This window comes from Antechinus flavipes, chromosome 1, assembly GCF_016432865.1.
Source record: "Antechinus flavipes isolate AdamAnt ecotype Samford, QLD, Australia chromosome 1, AdamAnt_v2, whole genome shotgun sequence".
NCBI classification, from domain to species: Eukaryota; Metazoa; Chordata; class Mammalia; order Dasyuromorphia; family Dasyuridae; genus Antechinus; species Antechinus flavipes.
The window spans coordinates 538,377,731-538,394,991 of record NC_067398.1 but is presented as its reverse complement, the minus strand read 5'-3'; the positions used below and the strand labels follow the sequence as shown (position 1 = coordinate 538,394,991).

At 31.3% G+C, this 17,261-nt stretch overlaps 1 protein-coding gene across 5 annotated transcripts in view; it reads right to left on the bottom strand.

Moving 5' to 3' along the window:
- DCDC2 (doublecortin domain containing 2) overlaps positions 1–17,261 on the bottom strand; it is a 204,081-nt gene that overhangs the window by 50,334 nt on the left and 136,486 nt on the right. For 4 of the 5 annotated variants that reach the window (XM_051970611.1, XM_051970613.1, XM_051970610.1 and 1 more), the window contains one exon: positions 15,375–15,419. The exons of the other annotated variant lie outside the window; for it this stretch is intronic. In XM_051970611.1, coding sequence (XP_051826571.1) covers positions 15,375–15,419 — 45 coding nt within the window. The remainder of the gene's footprint in view (positions 1–15,374; positions 15,420–17,261) is intronic. 5 annotated transcript variants of the gene reach the window in all.

Below are 17,261 nucleotides of genomic sequence, written 5' to 3'. Positions count from 1 at the left end.
TTAAGTGAAAATCAGTTCTGACTTGTTCTTGAAGTCTGCCAGGCTCCTTCACTTGCAGTCAGTAGCAAAAGGTTATAGTTCACCTGAGGAAATGTCTATTCCCAGTTTGGAGAAATTTACATATTGACTTTTTAAATAAAGGCACTTTTTTATAGAATTAATTGGAGATTTTAAACAGCAGGAGGTAAAATTTCATTTTATTTTGTGAAGGAAAATCTAATAGTTGTCGAATGGCCTGGGAAGAAGTGAATTATTTTGAGGTTTTTTCTCAATATCTCAGAAATGAGGCTTTTACTGCCTGCAGTGTAATAGCTTTCTTTTGCCATGTAAATGCGGGATCAATCTAGTTTTAAACAGGAAGGTTTTTCTAATGTGTTTGGGGGTATTTTTCATGCTGTGAGACAGCTGATAGGAGTTGTTGTAAAATGTGAATTACAGGAAATTCATATTTATAAGGATTCCACAAGTAATTTTGAAGTCCTGACTTTTAAACATCTGTTAATGAAGAATACCACTATCTACCTAATGGAAGCTGTTTCTGTTACTCACAAGTCTGTAACATTTCCTCTATATATTTTTCCCTAGCCTGTCTAATGAGCCAATGGGGTAAAACAAGGTCAATGTTGATATCCTCCAAGGATGGTTTTTTGTTTTTGATTTTTGGTTGTCTCTTATTCACTTGAATGTCTAAATGTGTGTCGTTATGTAGAAGTAGAAACATTGACCATATTTCTAAGAGATGAGATCTTCATAGGTTAGGTTCACAAGACACAATAGTCAATGACTAGTGTTTGATAAATCCAATATAGTGTTTGATAAACCCAAAAAATTCAGCTTTTGGGATAAGAACTCACTATTTAACAAAAATTGCTGTGGCAGGAACTAGGCATTGACCAACACCTAACAACTTATACCAAGATAAGGTCGAAATGGGTTTGTTGGGATTTAGACATAAAGGGAGATATAAGTAAATCAGGAGAACAAGGGATAATTTAACTCTCAGATCTGTGGAGATAGAAGGAATTTATGATCAAAGAAAAACTAGAGAGCATTATTAAATGCAAAAATGGATAATTTATTATATTAAATTTAAAAGTTTTTGTACAAACAAAACCAAGGCAGCCAACATTAGAAAGGAACCTAAAAATTGGGAGGAAAATTTCACATCCAAGAGTTCTGACAAAAATCCTCATTTCTAAAATATATAGATAATTGATTTGAATTTATAAGGATACAAGCCATACTCCAAATAATAAATGGTCGAAGCATATGAACAGAAAATTTTCAGATGAAGAAATTAAAATCATTTCCAGTTATATGAAAAAAGTCTCTAAATCACTTCTCATTAAAGAAATGCAAATTAATACAGCTCTTAGATACCACTACACACATCTCAGATTGGCTAAAATTACAGAAAAAAATAATGAGAAATGTTGGAGGAGATGTGGGAAAACTGGGACACTAATGCATTGTTGGTGGAAATGTGAATGGGTCCAACCATTCTGGAGAGCAATTTGGAACTATCCCCAAAGGGCTATCAAAATGTGCATGCCCTTTGATTCGGCAGTATCTCTACTGGATCTATATCCCAGAAGAGGGAAAAGGACCCATATTGTAAAAAATGTTGGTGGCAGCCCTTTTTGTAGTGGCAAGAAACTGGAAACTGAGTGGATGCCCATCACTTGGAGAATGGCCGAATAAGTTATGATATACAAATGTTATAAAATATTCCATATGTTCTCTCCCTCCCTTTAAATAAGGTCATGAAGAATTGGATATGGCTCAACAACAAAGCAAATTTTGGTAGTGACCTTTCTTTCTTTCTGCTTCCTCTCCCAGTATTACCCCAGCAGTTATGCCATATTGCAATGTGTTTATGTAATGTTTCTTCATTTTATCATCTGCCACTTCCTGATCTATTCAAGTTTTTCTTGAAAGCATACACTGGATTTGTTCTAACATTACCTCAATCCCTAACTAATTCTATGATCTTGGACAAGAGCCTAATTTACTCTAAATCTATTTTCTCATTTATTAAATGAGAATAATATCAGGATGATTGAAAGTAATACATGAGATCATGGGACAGCACAAACTCTAACTCTACAGGCATCCTCCTCCTAACATCATTAACTGGTACAAGGGAAAACACAAAATTAAGTTCCAAGGGACAGTTAGTTCCCATAGAAACAATAATGAAAAGATGTTACAGAGAAGTTTTTCAAACTTTAAAGATAGATTTTGTAATCATATATCAGCAGGACTATGATAGAACAAAATGGTGAAAGATTAATATCAGATATGCAAGTACAAAAGCACAGCAATAATACTACTACTATTGATGATGATTGATGATTGATGATGATGATGGCAACCAACATTTAAATAGCTAGCACATACTATGTACCAGAAACTGTCTTAAGCATTCTATTATTATTATTTCATTTGAGCTTAACAGATACCCTGGAAGTCAGTGCTATTATTTTTCCCATTTTGCAGATGAGGAAATTGAGGTAAACAGAGGTTAAGTGACACATTTGAACTTGAGTCTTCCTGACTTCTGAACCAGTACTCTATATAGTGTGCTGTCTTCCTGTTACTGTTAATATTACTTATAGTAGACATATATAAGTTCAATAGATAGTTAACAAAAAAAAATAATTTCAATACTACTTAAAACATCTAATTCTCAACCCTAGTCTGAAATATTCTCTTAACATTTATAGCTATCTACAAAGCTGAACCATGTGCCTCATTTATTTGTGGTACTTAAATTTTATATTGATGTATATAGCCATGGGGCAGCTAGCTAATAGAGTGCCAGACCTGGATTCAGGAAAATTATCTGAGTTCAAATCTGGCCTCAGGCATTTACTTGTTGTATAACCCCTGGACAAGTCACTTAACCCTGTTTGCCTCAGATTCCTAATTTACAAAAATGAGCTGGAGAAGGAAATGGCAAACCACTCCAATAGTTTTGCCAAGAGAACCAAAAACAGAATCACAAAGAATGGAGAGTCAGACATCTCATCAGGGATTGGTTGTTCTGCGATCTCTTCCACTGTCATTGTGATCACAATTTCTCCCTTTTTCTGATTCAGTACAGAACAGAGTTTATTCTTGCCTTGCCTCTAAAGCAAAAAGATGTCCCTCTTTTCTGCAACACAATAGTTTGACATGTCAAAAGATCTACAATGGCATTGACACGATCCATCCATAATTTTTCATTTTTTATAATTCTGGTGAAACTATCTCACACATTAGTGTAGGAAAACAACAAGAAAGTAATATAATTTTGAGAACAAAGCCACAGGACAAAATTTATCCCTGGTTTTAATTGAAATATAAATGGGAAGACTGAGGGCTGGGGAAAGGAAAAGTGGCTTCAGCATATTTTTAGTTCCTCAAAAGGATCAGCAATCTGAAAAGTTGCTTGAAAGATATATGTTTTAGTCCTTTCTCCCCATTCTGCTAAAGTATACTAGCCCTAGACTGGTTCTTCCACATCACAGCGGAAATGGACAGGAATTCTCACGCAACAAAATGGTATTATTAATATAAGGAATATAAGTAATTTTGAACTATTATATTGAGATTAGAATATACTTCTATCATATACTTACTAATCCTTAGAAACCTATTTTTCTGATAAGAATACCATTCTTTTATTTCAAGATTTGATCACTATTAAAATTCAAATATTTCTAGAAGTTCCAACATACTGAGTCAGTCATTAATAATATAATATCAGTCATTAATAATTAATTAATATTAGTCATTAATAATATAGTATGAATAAATTTTAATCCTTTCTTGATAATAATCATTCTTTAGGTATGAGAAAAGAGAAAAGGAAAGGTTATGAGAGAAATGGATATAAAAGAGGATCAGAAAAAAAACAGCAAAAGTAGAAAAGAAAGGGAACAGATATAGGAGAATGAGTCCACTAAAGAAAATTTTACCTACTTCATTTTTTTTAATTTTGTGATTTTTTTTGGGGGGGGGTATTGATGGGTTTTTTTTGCTTTTGCTTTGAGAATGGATCTCTTAGGCAAAGAAACTTTAAAATGTTTCATTTTTCCTATCTGGGATGGTTCACCTCTCCTCAAGTAGCCTGGCAGTCTTCCACTGCTGGAGACCTGCTGTCAAATCTAGTACAGACACTCCATCAGTTTTAGCCCTACTGTATCTTAGAAGTCCTGAACTCAAGCAATCTCCTAGCCTTAGCCTCTCCAGCCAGTAACAAGGACTACAAGAATTTGCATCACCATACCTGTCTGCTTCTTGATTTTGATTAGGCTGGTCCTACTCAGGAATAGATTAGACTATAGACTACAAAAGAGAGTCCAGGGAGAAGGGCAATTATTAAGAACTTCAGTTCATATCTATGTACTGGGAGACATTCCTAACATACCTATGGATAATAGAAGAATGAAATTAATTCCATTTCTGAATAAAAGACTGCATTTTCCAGTACCTGAAAGTTTAGTTTTAACCTTTTTATAAGAAAGAGTTTCTGCTTCCCAATCAAATCTATATAGCAAATTCAAGCCCTTCTCTGATTTTGTTCAAAGGACAGAGATCCCACAATCACCTAACTTTTTGCCAACACTTGTGAAATTTTAACCAAGAGAAACACTAACTTTTGCATTTTTCTAAATAAGGAATGGGAAGAAAATTGGTGATAGAAGGCGTATTTCTATAAAAGCCAAATTGTAATTATTTATGTGATGAACAGGCTGCTATTGGAATGCTGTTCAGGGACCCTCTGTAATAGAACTATTCCCATCACATTAATAATAATAAAAAGGACTTCACCTCCCATGACAAGAAGCTGCAAATCTAAATAATTTTATCAGCAACTCTGAATATTTCCCAGGATACAATGGTGGCTTTCAGGCAGAGAGAAATTATTCACTGAACACATTAAAATACTCAATTTAAAAAATGACTTCAAGATAATATTTGTTATGTGCCTTTGGCAATTTTATAGATATGTACAAAATCAATTCTTTTTCTAAAATGCTCAATTTTATTGATGGAGTAGATTAAACTTTATACAGCAATTTAATCCAGCATAACAGATATAAAAAGATACATTAATGTGGCATGTCTGTAACATCAGTAATATCTATGCAATCAAGCAATACATTGAAGGGTTTATTCATATAATAGGCTGTAAAATCAAAGCATCAAGTCTTAATTAAATAGGAACAGTAATGTTTAACTATTCTCCCACCACATAATAAATATTAGCTAACTAAATGTTTTAAGAGCTAAGATAGATAAAGGCTATCAGGCAAACTATCCCTCCCTTGAAAATATAACTCTTTTAAAATGGAAGATAACATGATTTAAGGACCTTGAAGTTGGTTATCACCTAGCCCAGTTGTCACAATTTTAAAATATCAGCCCACCAAGGATGAGTCCTTGAGAAACTATCGCATGCTAAAAAAAAAAAAATCCCAAGCAGTCATTTCTAAATCAAATTGAGAGTATATTTCAAAGAACTACTGAATTACAAGATAGAAAAGGGCTTAGAGATCATGTAGCTCAATGTTTTTTAACTGCACAAATTTATAGCAGATTTTTTCAATCTGAAAAAAAAAAACTTTCCCTACCAAAGATCCTTGCTTCTTCAAAGAAATAAACTTAAAAAACAGAGTCCTCTTGATCTTCCATTTTCTCTTTGTGTCTTATTCTTCCCTTCTGATTATATCCTCCCTAGTTTTACTCCCCTGAGATAGCAAGAGTCCAAAGACACCAAAAGTTGGGGAAGTAAAAACTGTTCAGCATTTACATAGGAAAACACAAATCCAGCCTATTTTCTATGAGCCCAGAGAAGTAAAGTGATTGAATAAGATTAAAGTTTCCAAACTAAAGCTAGATTGCTTGACTCCCAATCCAACATTCATTATTTAATTTGAAATAAGAGCTTTCCAGTTTGCATTGAGAGATGTCTGTATAAGATATGCACCTTAATAGCCTTGAGAAACCAAATGAATCATCACAAGGTTACTCTAGTGAGCAAAGAATGAGATGAGGAGTTGAATAATCTAGAGAGATTTTAATCAGACTAACTTGTGTTGAAACCCAACAAATTCCTTTTTCCTAACAGCCTGGAAACAGGACCCTCAGTTAAGAACTATCTTCTCCATGGTCAGTGTTGAATGAATACTGACAAATTTCTCTCTGTCATGCTCTTCATTTTGCACTTTTTCATACTGACCATTGTATTTTGATAATAATGGGGTTTTTTAATTACATTTATCAGACTATGATAGATGTATAGTTTCAAATGTCCTGAGCCTATATATAGAAATTACTGTTTAAAAAAAAAGAAAGAAAAATTTGAAATTTTAACATAAAAGTATTTATAACTTTATAAGAACTACCAGCATTTGGTAGATGGGACTCAAATAGAACATGACAAAGGAAATGGATTCTTCTAAAGAAACAGATCTAACAGAGGAGTAACTAAATTTCTCTGTGTAGCAAAATATAAATTTATATATAAATTCACAAATCTGAGGTTGGATGAAAGAATATTTATGTGAAGATGGAAGTAAAATGCTATAAGAGTATTACTATAGATTGCATTGACAGGTGGAAAATATGAATGATGCTTTTCAAATATATCATTAAAAATTGTCACAGTCAAGAAAGACTAGTAAAGGTCTAATAGGAACCTAGACAAAATTGAGGAATAAGGGCTGCATCTGTAGTTTCTTTTTTACAAGAAACTTCTGAGTAGGGCATCTTCCTTACAAATCTAAATTCTAAAAATTTTAATAAAAATACAATACAGCATAAGTAATGTTTATATGTGGTTTTCTAAGTCAATATGCAGCCAATGGGGATCTGTTTCCATTTGATTTTGACACCACTAGCCTCTAGTCAATGGACTGTCCATGATCCACCTACCACTATGTGTCAGTTTAAGGGCTTGAACCCACATCTTCTTATTTTTTGAGGGAAGTCCTCTAATGTGTCATCTTGCCTCTTCTGATAAAATGTAGGCAAAATAGATAAAGTTTCAAATGAATAAATCTAAAATCCTATAGATAGATTAGACATGAGGGGAAAAGGGAAATCTCCAAAGTAGATTCTGAGCCAGATACCAAATCCTATAAAATTGCTAGTTTTAACAAAACTATCAATATTCGTAGTTCATGGCATAAAATAACTATTTGCTAGTTTATATTTGTCCATATATAAAAATTACCCACATGTATAAATAGGTGTCCTCTATCTACATGTATAAATAGTTATTATACCACCACCTCCATTGCCCTCAAAAGGAGGGGAAGAGAGGATATGGAAGGAACTGAAAACATACTACAGCAAATATCACATCAAATATTTACTTATCATGATTCAAGTAAGATTTTCCAAAATAAATTCAAGAATGGTTTTAATACCAGAAAAAGTAATCAATATAATAAAGCATATGAACAAGACAAAAAATAAAAGACTATATATATATATGAATATACATATATATATATACATATATATATCCAATCATCAAATGTAGAAGAAATCTTTAGTAAAATACAGAACTAATTTATATTTTTAAAATAAAAACATAAGATTAAAGTATATTTCAATAAGAAGAAAACTATAGGTCTGAAGCTCAAATCCATATTATATACAATAGAGCAGCAATTTTCAAAGTATAATCTATGAACTCTTGAGGATCTCCTAAGACCCTTTCAGGGACACACATGAAGTCAAACTACTTTCAAAATAATATGATAAAGTATTATGTTGAAATGCTCCTCATTTTTTCAACTACATCTGTATGAGGACAAGATTTTTTTCAAGTTCAACTAAAGTAATATATTGCAACAGATTGAATATAGAAGCAGATATGAATCTCCAATTGTATTTTATTAAGCTAGATATTAAAGAGATTTGCAATAATATGTATAACAATGCCACTATTCTGAATCAACTTTTTATTTTAGAAAAATGTATCTTCATGAAAATGTTATTTATGTTAACACACTAGGTTTATTATTTTAAATGAAATAAATACTTTTAATTTTAGTTTCCAACAAAGCACGTAGCAGTAGATATAACTCACACAAACAAACGTTCTTTGAAGTGCAGAAATATATTTAAAAATATACAGGGATCCTAAGGCCAAAAAGTTCTAGAACTTCCAAACTAGAGAGATACTAGAAGCATTCTTATCAAAAAAAAAAAAAAAACCTTTTAAATAAACATACCTATACTCACCACTCTGATTTAGCATAGTTTTAGAAATATTAACAACAACAAAAAGTATAAAAAAATTTAGGAGAATAATCATTGGCAATAAAGAAATTAAAATATCTTAATTTTCAAACATGATTATATATCTAGAAAAACAAAACAGTCCACAATAAAAAATGGAGTTAAGGAATTATTTTACTAAGATAGTTACATGTTAAAATCCTACAAAAATCATTCACATTTGTATATATTATCACTGGAAATTCTTTATAATAACAAAAAAATGTATCAAGCTTTATACTATCAAGGCATACCAGACACCTACATAAAGACAACTCCAAAGACAACTTGATTTTGGCATAAATCAAGGAAACTTAAACCCACAAAAGGCTTATTCTTACAAGAATTCTTATATGAATAAGCTGAACAAATATAATAAATATACAATATAAATTATTTCCCAAATTAACTTCAAAATTTGATGCAATACCAATCAAAATATTTCACAGGTTGAAAGGTTATTTCCTAAAATTAAATTAATAAGAAAATTTATACTAATAATAGGACAGGGATACCAAAGAACTAAATATGAAACTTGTAAAGGAAGACAACAATTACCAGATCTCAAATGTAGTATGATAATTTTTAATACTTCATAAAACAGAGAAAGAGAGAGAGAGAGAGAGAGAGAGAGAGAGAGAGAGAGAGAGAGAGAATGGACCTGAATAAAGAATCTAAAAATAGAATTAGAATTCAATAAATATAAAAACTTAATGGATGAGGAATCAACACTTAAAAAAATGGTAAAGCATGAAATTTCTATCTAATAAAAACCATTGAAAAAATTGGCCACAATCTACTTGGATGCATACTTTGACTCATGCATCAAAATAAGTCCTAACTAATCAAGGAGCTAAATACACATACACATATACTAGAAGAAAAATGTTATAATATTATTTCAACTAAAGATATAAAAGATATTTTTATTAAATATAAGAAAATAAGTTACTCAAGACAAAATCAATGGGGGGTTGATTATACAATGACAGAAGGAGTTTGAGTGTTCCTTTTAACATTAAAAGAGAAATAGTTTTAAGGAAAACATTTTCACTAATCACAATTAGATAAAGGCTTAAAACCTAGAATCTGTATTCAAATTAAAAAGACCAATAATTTATGATCTCTACTTCCCCATATCTAAACCGGAGACTGTTTTCTTTAGGTTTGGAGCAAAACTTAAAAGATGGCGATTTGTTTTGTTTTGTTTTGTTTTCCTGAATTTCTGCTATTAGAGAAAGGTAAGGTCAAGGTTTTCCTCTTTTCCCCAGAATAATAAAAGTTTGCACTCAGTGGCTTGTGAATTTTATATTATTTTTAAGTCATCTTCTTTTAAGCTTATGTTTTTTACAAACATAATTAACCAGTCATCTAAGTAAAAGCTAATTTTTGACATAGCAATTCTGGCTCACTAATATTTGGCAAGAATGGTTTGGGCCAGGGTTTCTTAAACTTTTTTACTTACAACCCCTTTTCACCCAACAAATTTTTGCATGACCCAAAGTACAAAGGTTTATAAAATAAGTGTACAAATCAAATATTTGCTGATAATAAATCATAATTCTCAATCTCCACAATGTTATGAGCAAACCACAGTTTAAGAACATGAGCAGTAGGCGAGTGGGGCTAGTTTGTCACCAAATCAAAGCAACCACAATGGAAGCATGAGCTTTTCAAGGTTATAAGTTAAATTTTCTGAATACATTTACTAACATTACATTTAAATATGAGAATAGACAGATACGTTACAAATCACTAGTCAAGTAGTAATCATTCACATATATGTAACAATATATAACAAGCCCAAATCTGATAGGGTTGGATGTTTCCACTAAATAACAAGGAAACATTAATAGTTTATACAGCTACACAGCTTGGGCTAGTCATAAAACTTCTACTACACAAAAGCAAGGGGATATAATTTCATTTCTATTTAGAAGAGGATCAAGTATGCTCAATAGCATCACAAAATGACTGCTTATAGATTGTTTAGGGAGAAGTCAAGACATCTATTTTCAAAACAGTTGATGCTGGCTGATTCTGTGATGTGTTATAACTACTCTATTTCTCTTATTTATGTTCATGGTATTAGTTGCTGGAAATGGTAACTAATCATTCTCTACACTGGTACTGAATGATATGGTACATTGAGTCCTTCAGCCAGCCAAGGTCAGTAAGCTAGCATTTTCATCAACTAGCTATGCATCTATTTAGTATAAGTTAACATGGAATGCTAAAAAATTTTAAATACTCATTATGTTTTGTAACTTTCACTATAATTATCCCGTCTGTTTAAAAATATAGTTAACAAAAAAAAAAAAAAGGTGCAAAGCCATTATAAAGGGAGAAGGGATGGAGAGAGTGTGAAACAATTTTTAAACTTTTTTAATGTATTTTCGATTTTTACATGAAATATTTTCCCTCTATTTAAATAAACAGCTAAATAAAACCACTAATATCATGACTATTATCAGACTACATATGTACTATTCTACATCTATAATCCCCTAACTTTCTAGGGAGGTTCCTAATCAGGGAAAGGAAATGTATTTCACTATCTCTTTTCCAGTACTACAATAATGATCATTGGAGTTCATGTTAATTCAGGTGTGTTTTATTATTGTTTTCATATTATTTTCCTGGTTCTGTTTATATTCTTTAATTTTTACAATTCTGACATTTCACAAATGAAGCCTCTACTCATCCCTTCTACAACCATTTCTACACTTAAGGATTTAAAATAAATGTCTTTCTTAACTATACTCTGAATTTTTCCATTGATATTTATAGAGACAGTAGGCAAAAGAGAATACTTCACTCCTTCCTTACTATTCTTGATACTCTGTTTACAAATTAAATTTATATATTCCTTTTAAGTATTTAAACTAACATATAATTTTAAAATAATTAACACTATAAATTTGAAAATAAGAGTGACAAAGGATATAATAGATCCCACAAAAATGGAAGCAGGAACTGACAAGGAAGATGGAGATCAGGAAGCATTAAAAAGAACAAATTCAAATAATGAGTTTTTTTTTACAGCCAGAGTCAATTTTGTGCCTGGATACAAAGCACAAAACATATTTGAGAGGATAAATAAGAGTTGTTCTATTTTGGGAGAGGTTGTTTGGTTTTTTTAAATTTGGTTAAAGTCTGAGTGATAAAATTATCCCCTTTAATTTCTAGAGGTACCATTAAGGAATTTTAAAGGGAGAGGAAATTCAGGGAACGCTAGATAATTTTCCATGATTCAATCTTTTGTCCTACAGTGAATGGATCCTAGATCTTCCTGGTCTTTATTTTCAGATGTCCTTTTTCCAAGTACACAGATGATTCGTTTATAGGTTTCTCCATGGAGCGCCTCCCTTTATATTTACTCTGACATTAATTCCCCTACTATAATTTTATTACTGTATCTCAATACCTCACTCTCCAAAATCCACTTCATAGAGTCAAGTCTAAAGACTTTGATCTTCAGTGTCATTCTTCTTAGCACAGGTCCATAAGCAAAAATAACATTTCATGGAAAGAGAGGAGATATATAGCAAAGATTCCAATTCTTCACATCATCAGAATCTTAAAAGTTGTAAAAGACTTGAGTAATTATATGCTCCAAGTTTCTCATCCGAAGTAGAAAATCACTACAGAAAATCATCACATCTTTCAAATACACTATCACCAAAGAGATCACAAAAAAGGAGAAAGACCATATGTTCAAAAATGTTTGTAACAAAAATGTTCAAAAATGTAGCACCACCTTTTCATAGTGGTGAAGAATTAGAAATTGAGTGGATGCCCATCAGTTGGAAAATGGATGAATAAATTTTGGTATATGAATGTAATGGAATATTATTGTCCTATAAGCAATGACAAGCAGCTGATTCAGAAGGCCTGGAGAGATTTACATGAACTGATGCTAAATGGAGTAGGACCAAGAGAACATTATACACAGCAACAAAATTATGTGATTATCAACTGTGATGGACTTGCCTCTTTTTTCAACAAAGGTTATTCAAGGCAATTTTAATAGACTTGTTATGAAAAGAGCCATCTGCATTCAGAGGCAGAATTATGGAGATTGAATGTGTATCAAAGCATAATATTTTCACTTTTTTAGGTTGTTTGTTTGCTTATGTTTTTTTCTCTCTTTTTTCTTTCACCTTTTGATCTTTCTTGTGCAGCATGATAAATATGGAAATATGTTTAGAAGAATTCCACATGTTTAATCTATACTGGATTTCTTGCTGTCTGTAAGGAGGGTTGGATAAGGAAAGAAGAAAAAATTTAGTACATAAGGTTTTGCAAAGATGAATGAATCTATCTTTGCATGTATTTGGAAAAAGAAAAAGCTATTTAAAAAAAAAGAAAAGAAAATCACCACACAAAATATCACAAAGTTTGAAAACTCTAAAGAAGCTTTCTGTTCCCTTTTATATCTCTAATTGTTAGAATCAGATTCCTTGTAAATTCTTCCCATTATATCTAGTTTTGCCATCCAGGGCAACATATATCAAGTTTGCGCTTTATTTTACATGATAGTCATTCAAATATTTGAAAATATCTGATTATGTATGTTCCTGAAGCAGCCTCTTCTCAAATCTAGAGGCTGTGAGAGACAGAGGACTCTAAGGAATTGTCCTGAGAAAATTTGGCAGCATAGTGTCTCCTCTTGGTTAAAACCTGGGAGAACAATAAAGAAATAATAAGGAAGCAGGAAAGATGAATAAAGGCTGAGACTTGAAAAGCAAACTAAAAAAAAATAGGAAGGGAGAAGACAGGAGAATAAATGAGAAAGCAAAGACAAGAAGAGATCAAAGGATTGCAAAGAATTAAAAGACTAAGATTTGGGACCATAAACATTTATAAGGACATAACTGAAGGAGCAATGAAATTCACTGAAGCAATACAAAGTACTATAATAATTAACTAGTACCCAGGGCAAGCACTGGGATAGGAATTAAAGCCCTCTGTTTTAAATACATTTCCTTTATTAACTAGCTATGTAACCATGGGCAAGTCACTTTACCTGTTTTCTCATCTTTTAAAAAAAAAAAAAAAAGGCCAGAAACATAAATTACTTACTTTACAGGTTACCCTGTAATGTGAGAAATTTTATAAACCCCAGTGCAACTGTAAAGTGTTGTATAAGCTTACAATCAGGCAATACCTTTTGAATGTAAAAATAAAATATAAAGTAAAGATAAGTCCTATGAGAAATGAAAATTGGATCTAAAAACAGGTGGAATTACAATTGTTTTCAGCAATAATTACTTTTTTGGATTTACTATATTCACAGGTGGCAGCTTTGAAAAAAATACAAAATATAACTAAATAAATTATTGTATAATTTTTGAGATTCATTACTTTACAGATATGCTTTGAAGAAAATTAATGCTGAGCAAAATTTCTAATAACTTAAGTCAATACATTTGTCTAGGAAAATGCCAGATGAAGTCATTTCCACATAGAATCCTATATCAAGAATAAAATTTCAGTTGTACACAGGTATATTAACATAAAAATCCATTATATACTTTTAGAATATAGATCTTTACCAATCACCCTTCTTTAGATTAATGACCAAACTTCCAGTTATACCATCAATACATTGAATTAATGTGATGAATTAATGTATTAATAATACATTAAAATCACTAATATTGTTAAAAAGTGGCCAAGTCTCAATTTCAAAACTTTTCTTGTGACATTTATTGATTCCATTTTTATGCCTGTTATGTATATATATGGCCCCACTCTCAATCTAATTCTCGGTTGTAATTTTAAAAAATAGTAAAACAAAATAAATAGCATCACAATACAGCAATGCAAGTTCACATTTCCTCAACTAACAGAGAAGTGTCCTTATTTTGTTCTCAGGGACCTAGATTGGTCATTAATAATAAATCAAATTTTACCTGCCCTTAATTTTTCTTTTTTAATCTTATTATAGCCAGAATATAAATACATATATATATACACAAAGTTATACCTCTGCTTTCTTTATATTAATTCATAAAAATAATCTCATGTTTCTCTAAATCCATCCTATGATGTCAATGAATTTCATATAGTCTTACATCACTAACACTAGCCTATTTTTCAAGATTCTCTAATATAATATGTCATAAGACAAAGTTAATTTATTAGCTTTCTTGATACTTCTATTTTGAAGAAACAAAATTAAAAGAGAAAATAAATAAGGATATGAAATAAGAGGAATTGTATTTTTAAATGTATTTCTTTATCTTTTTTGGAATTTTGAAATAACTTGTAATCTCTCATAAATTCCAAAAGTCAGATACAAAGAAAATTAACAATCATTTTTAATATTCATAAAAAAATTTCTAAACAATATACTGAAATATCTTTTGGAAGTTTTTTAAACATATGGTCAATAATCTCTAAAGATTTTGTAAAAAACAAAACATATCAAGAATTCAAAGTCCTGAAATATTTAGCATATGCATTATCTACAATTTTTATTTTGTTATTGAGTCATTTCAGTAGTGTCCAATTCTTTATAATCCCACTTTACAAGTGAGGAAATCTAGGCAGTGTTAAGTCATTTGCCTAGGGTCCAATAGGTAATAAGTGTCTGAATGCAGATTTGAATTCAGGTCTTCCTGACTCTAGACCTGAAATTCTATCCACTTCACCACCAACTTGGCCCCCACCCCCACCCCCATTTAATTCTGTTTGCTTCAGTTCCTCGTCTGTAAAATGAGCTGGAGAAGGAAATGGCAAGGAACTCCAATATCTTTGTCCAAGTCCAATATCTCTACATGTCATAAAAAAAATCAGACATATCTGAAAAACGACTTTTCAACAACAAAAAACATTTTTTAAATGAGTTCTTTGTGGTATGTTGTCTTGTCCAGAATAAGAGCACTCCCCAAAGACAAATTTCATCATATTTCAATGTGATAGATTATTTTCTACTGTGGGAAGTCATTGAAGAGACAACTTCTCCTAGGACCCCAATACTTTTCCCTGTGCCTTGAACATATCATGTACTTAATAAATGCTTGTTAAATGTATACTAAACTTTTTTGCATTATGGTCTTAGGCAAAAATCCTTGTTTTCTACTTACTCCTTTTTAGCCAGGTAATTCTACTGCTCAGGTCTGTTTTCTTATCTATAAAATGAGATAAATCACATGAAAGATCTCTTACAACTTTTAACTCTATAATTGTATTGAAAATATTTAATTATTGTATTGCAAAATTTTGATCATCAACTTCTTCCTCTCACAGGTTTTTTTTTAAAACATCCACAGGTTAATAATATACCTTTAAAATAGAAAGAATATAGGAATTGAAAGATCCAGATTTAAATCCTGCCTCCAACACTAACTACCTGTGTGAGGATAGGAAAATTATTTATCTCCTCTGAGTTTAAGTTTCCCATTCATAAAAGAGATATTTGTAATGCCTATACTTTATTAAATCTGTTGTAAGGATCAAATATCCAATAATGGATGTAGGATTTTTTCCCTTGATCTTAAATAAAATCTTAAATTTTTCATTATTGCTTCTCGGGTTTTTGACAATAAATGCTAATTATCAGAATTTTTATGCCTATAAATCTCTATCAGACAGCTATGTCCTTTTTTTAAAAAAGTTAACTTCCTTCTACTATTTTCAGGAATATCCAAAGGAATCTTGCTAAGAAAAGAAGATACCACCATTAGGGAAAAAATAACCACCTGCTGCAAACCAAAAGTTCACAGCAATTTCCAATGTCTTACATGAAGAAAGCCTCAGCATAAATCTCAGGCAAAGACAGCATTAGTATAAACAGAGGGATGTTACTGTTGCTGGCAATTAATAGCTACACCTGTGTCTGACATTGCTAAAGCAAAATCTGCCATTATTGACCCTCTAAATGAAAATCAAGATGACTGCAAAGTTATCACTCTCCAAAAAAATGATTCAGAATACATAAAACGAAAAGAAAATGCATGAGATTAGTTTAGAAATGAATCTGGAATGGAGGGTAAAGGACAGAAAACTCATCCAATATAAAATTACATGAGATGACTAGAAATCATCCTGACCTTTCATCTACATGAGGAAGATCATGCTGCTTCCTTTGATGTCTAAGACATTCTTTCATTTTATCTGGCTGAGTAAATGTCACAGTATTCAATAAGGAAAACAAATTCTACTTTTGGGGAGAGGGAAACAGCAAAGGAAGAATTAGCCTCAGCAAAATTGTGAAGTAGGGGAAATTTTGTCTTTTGTGTTCTCTCCTCAACATCAGCAACCTACCTAGACCTGCTTCTCCCTAGAAGTATCTGGTATTCCTAAATTAGATTATATTTTGTTCCCCAATACTTAGGAAGACCTCCTTCATTATGGGACAACTGACTTCATCTGTCAGAAAAGTATCTCTATTAAACTAATGTATCCTAAGCTGTGAATCTCATCTACTAGTCTTGCTGAAACTTATACCTAAAATTCTACCAGAACATTTTATATCCTTGATTTAAGATACTGAATGTATCCTATTTACAATGCCAGTTGTAACAGAACAGGACAGAACTAGGGGAAAGGGAAAGACACAGTATGAGGCAAAAAGTGTCTATCAGCCATTATTAACCCCTTTGTGTGGTTGAATTTATCAGATGTATTCCAACTTACATAGCACATAGTGGGTTTTAACTAGGGAGAAAATTAATAAGGAGCTCAATGATTTTAGAAAAACATGGAAAGATTTGCATAAAATAATGAAGAATGAAATGAACAGAACCAAGAGAACATTGTATACAGCAATAGTTTTTAAAATGTCCTTGAGTGAATTCTATTTTGATATTATAAATACCGAAATTAAAATATAAAGAATATATGAAGAAAGAATTGATAAATAGATGTATAGAATAATTTATATGCATATTTACACAAACACTCATACATACACACACACACAACTATCTGTGGTCTTATCTAAGGTGGGAGGAGGGAAAGAGAAGGAAAAA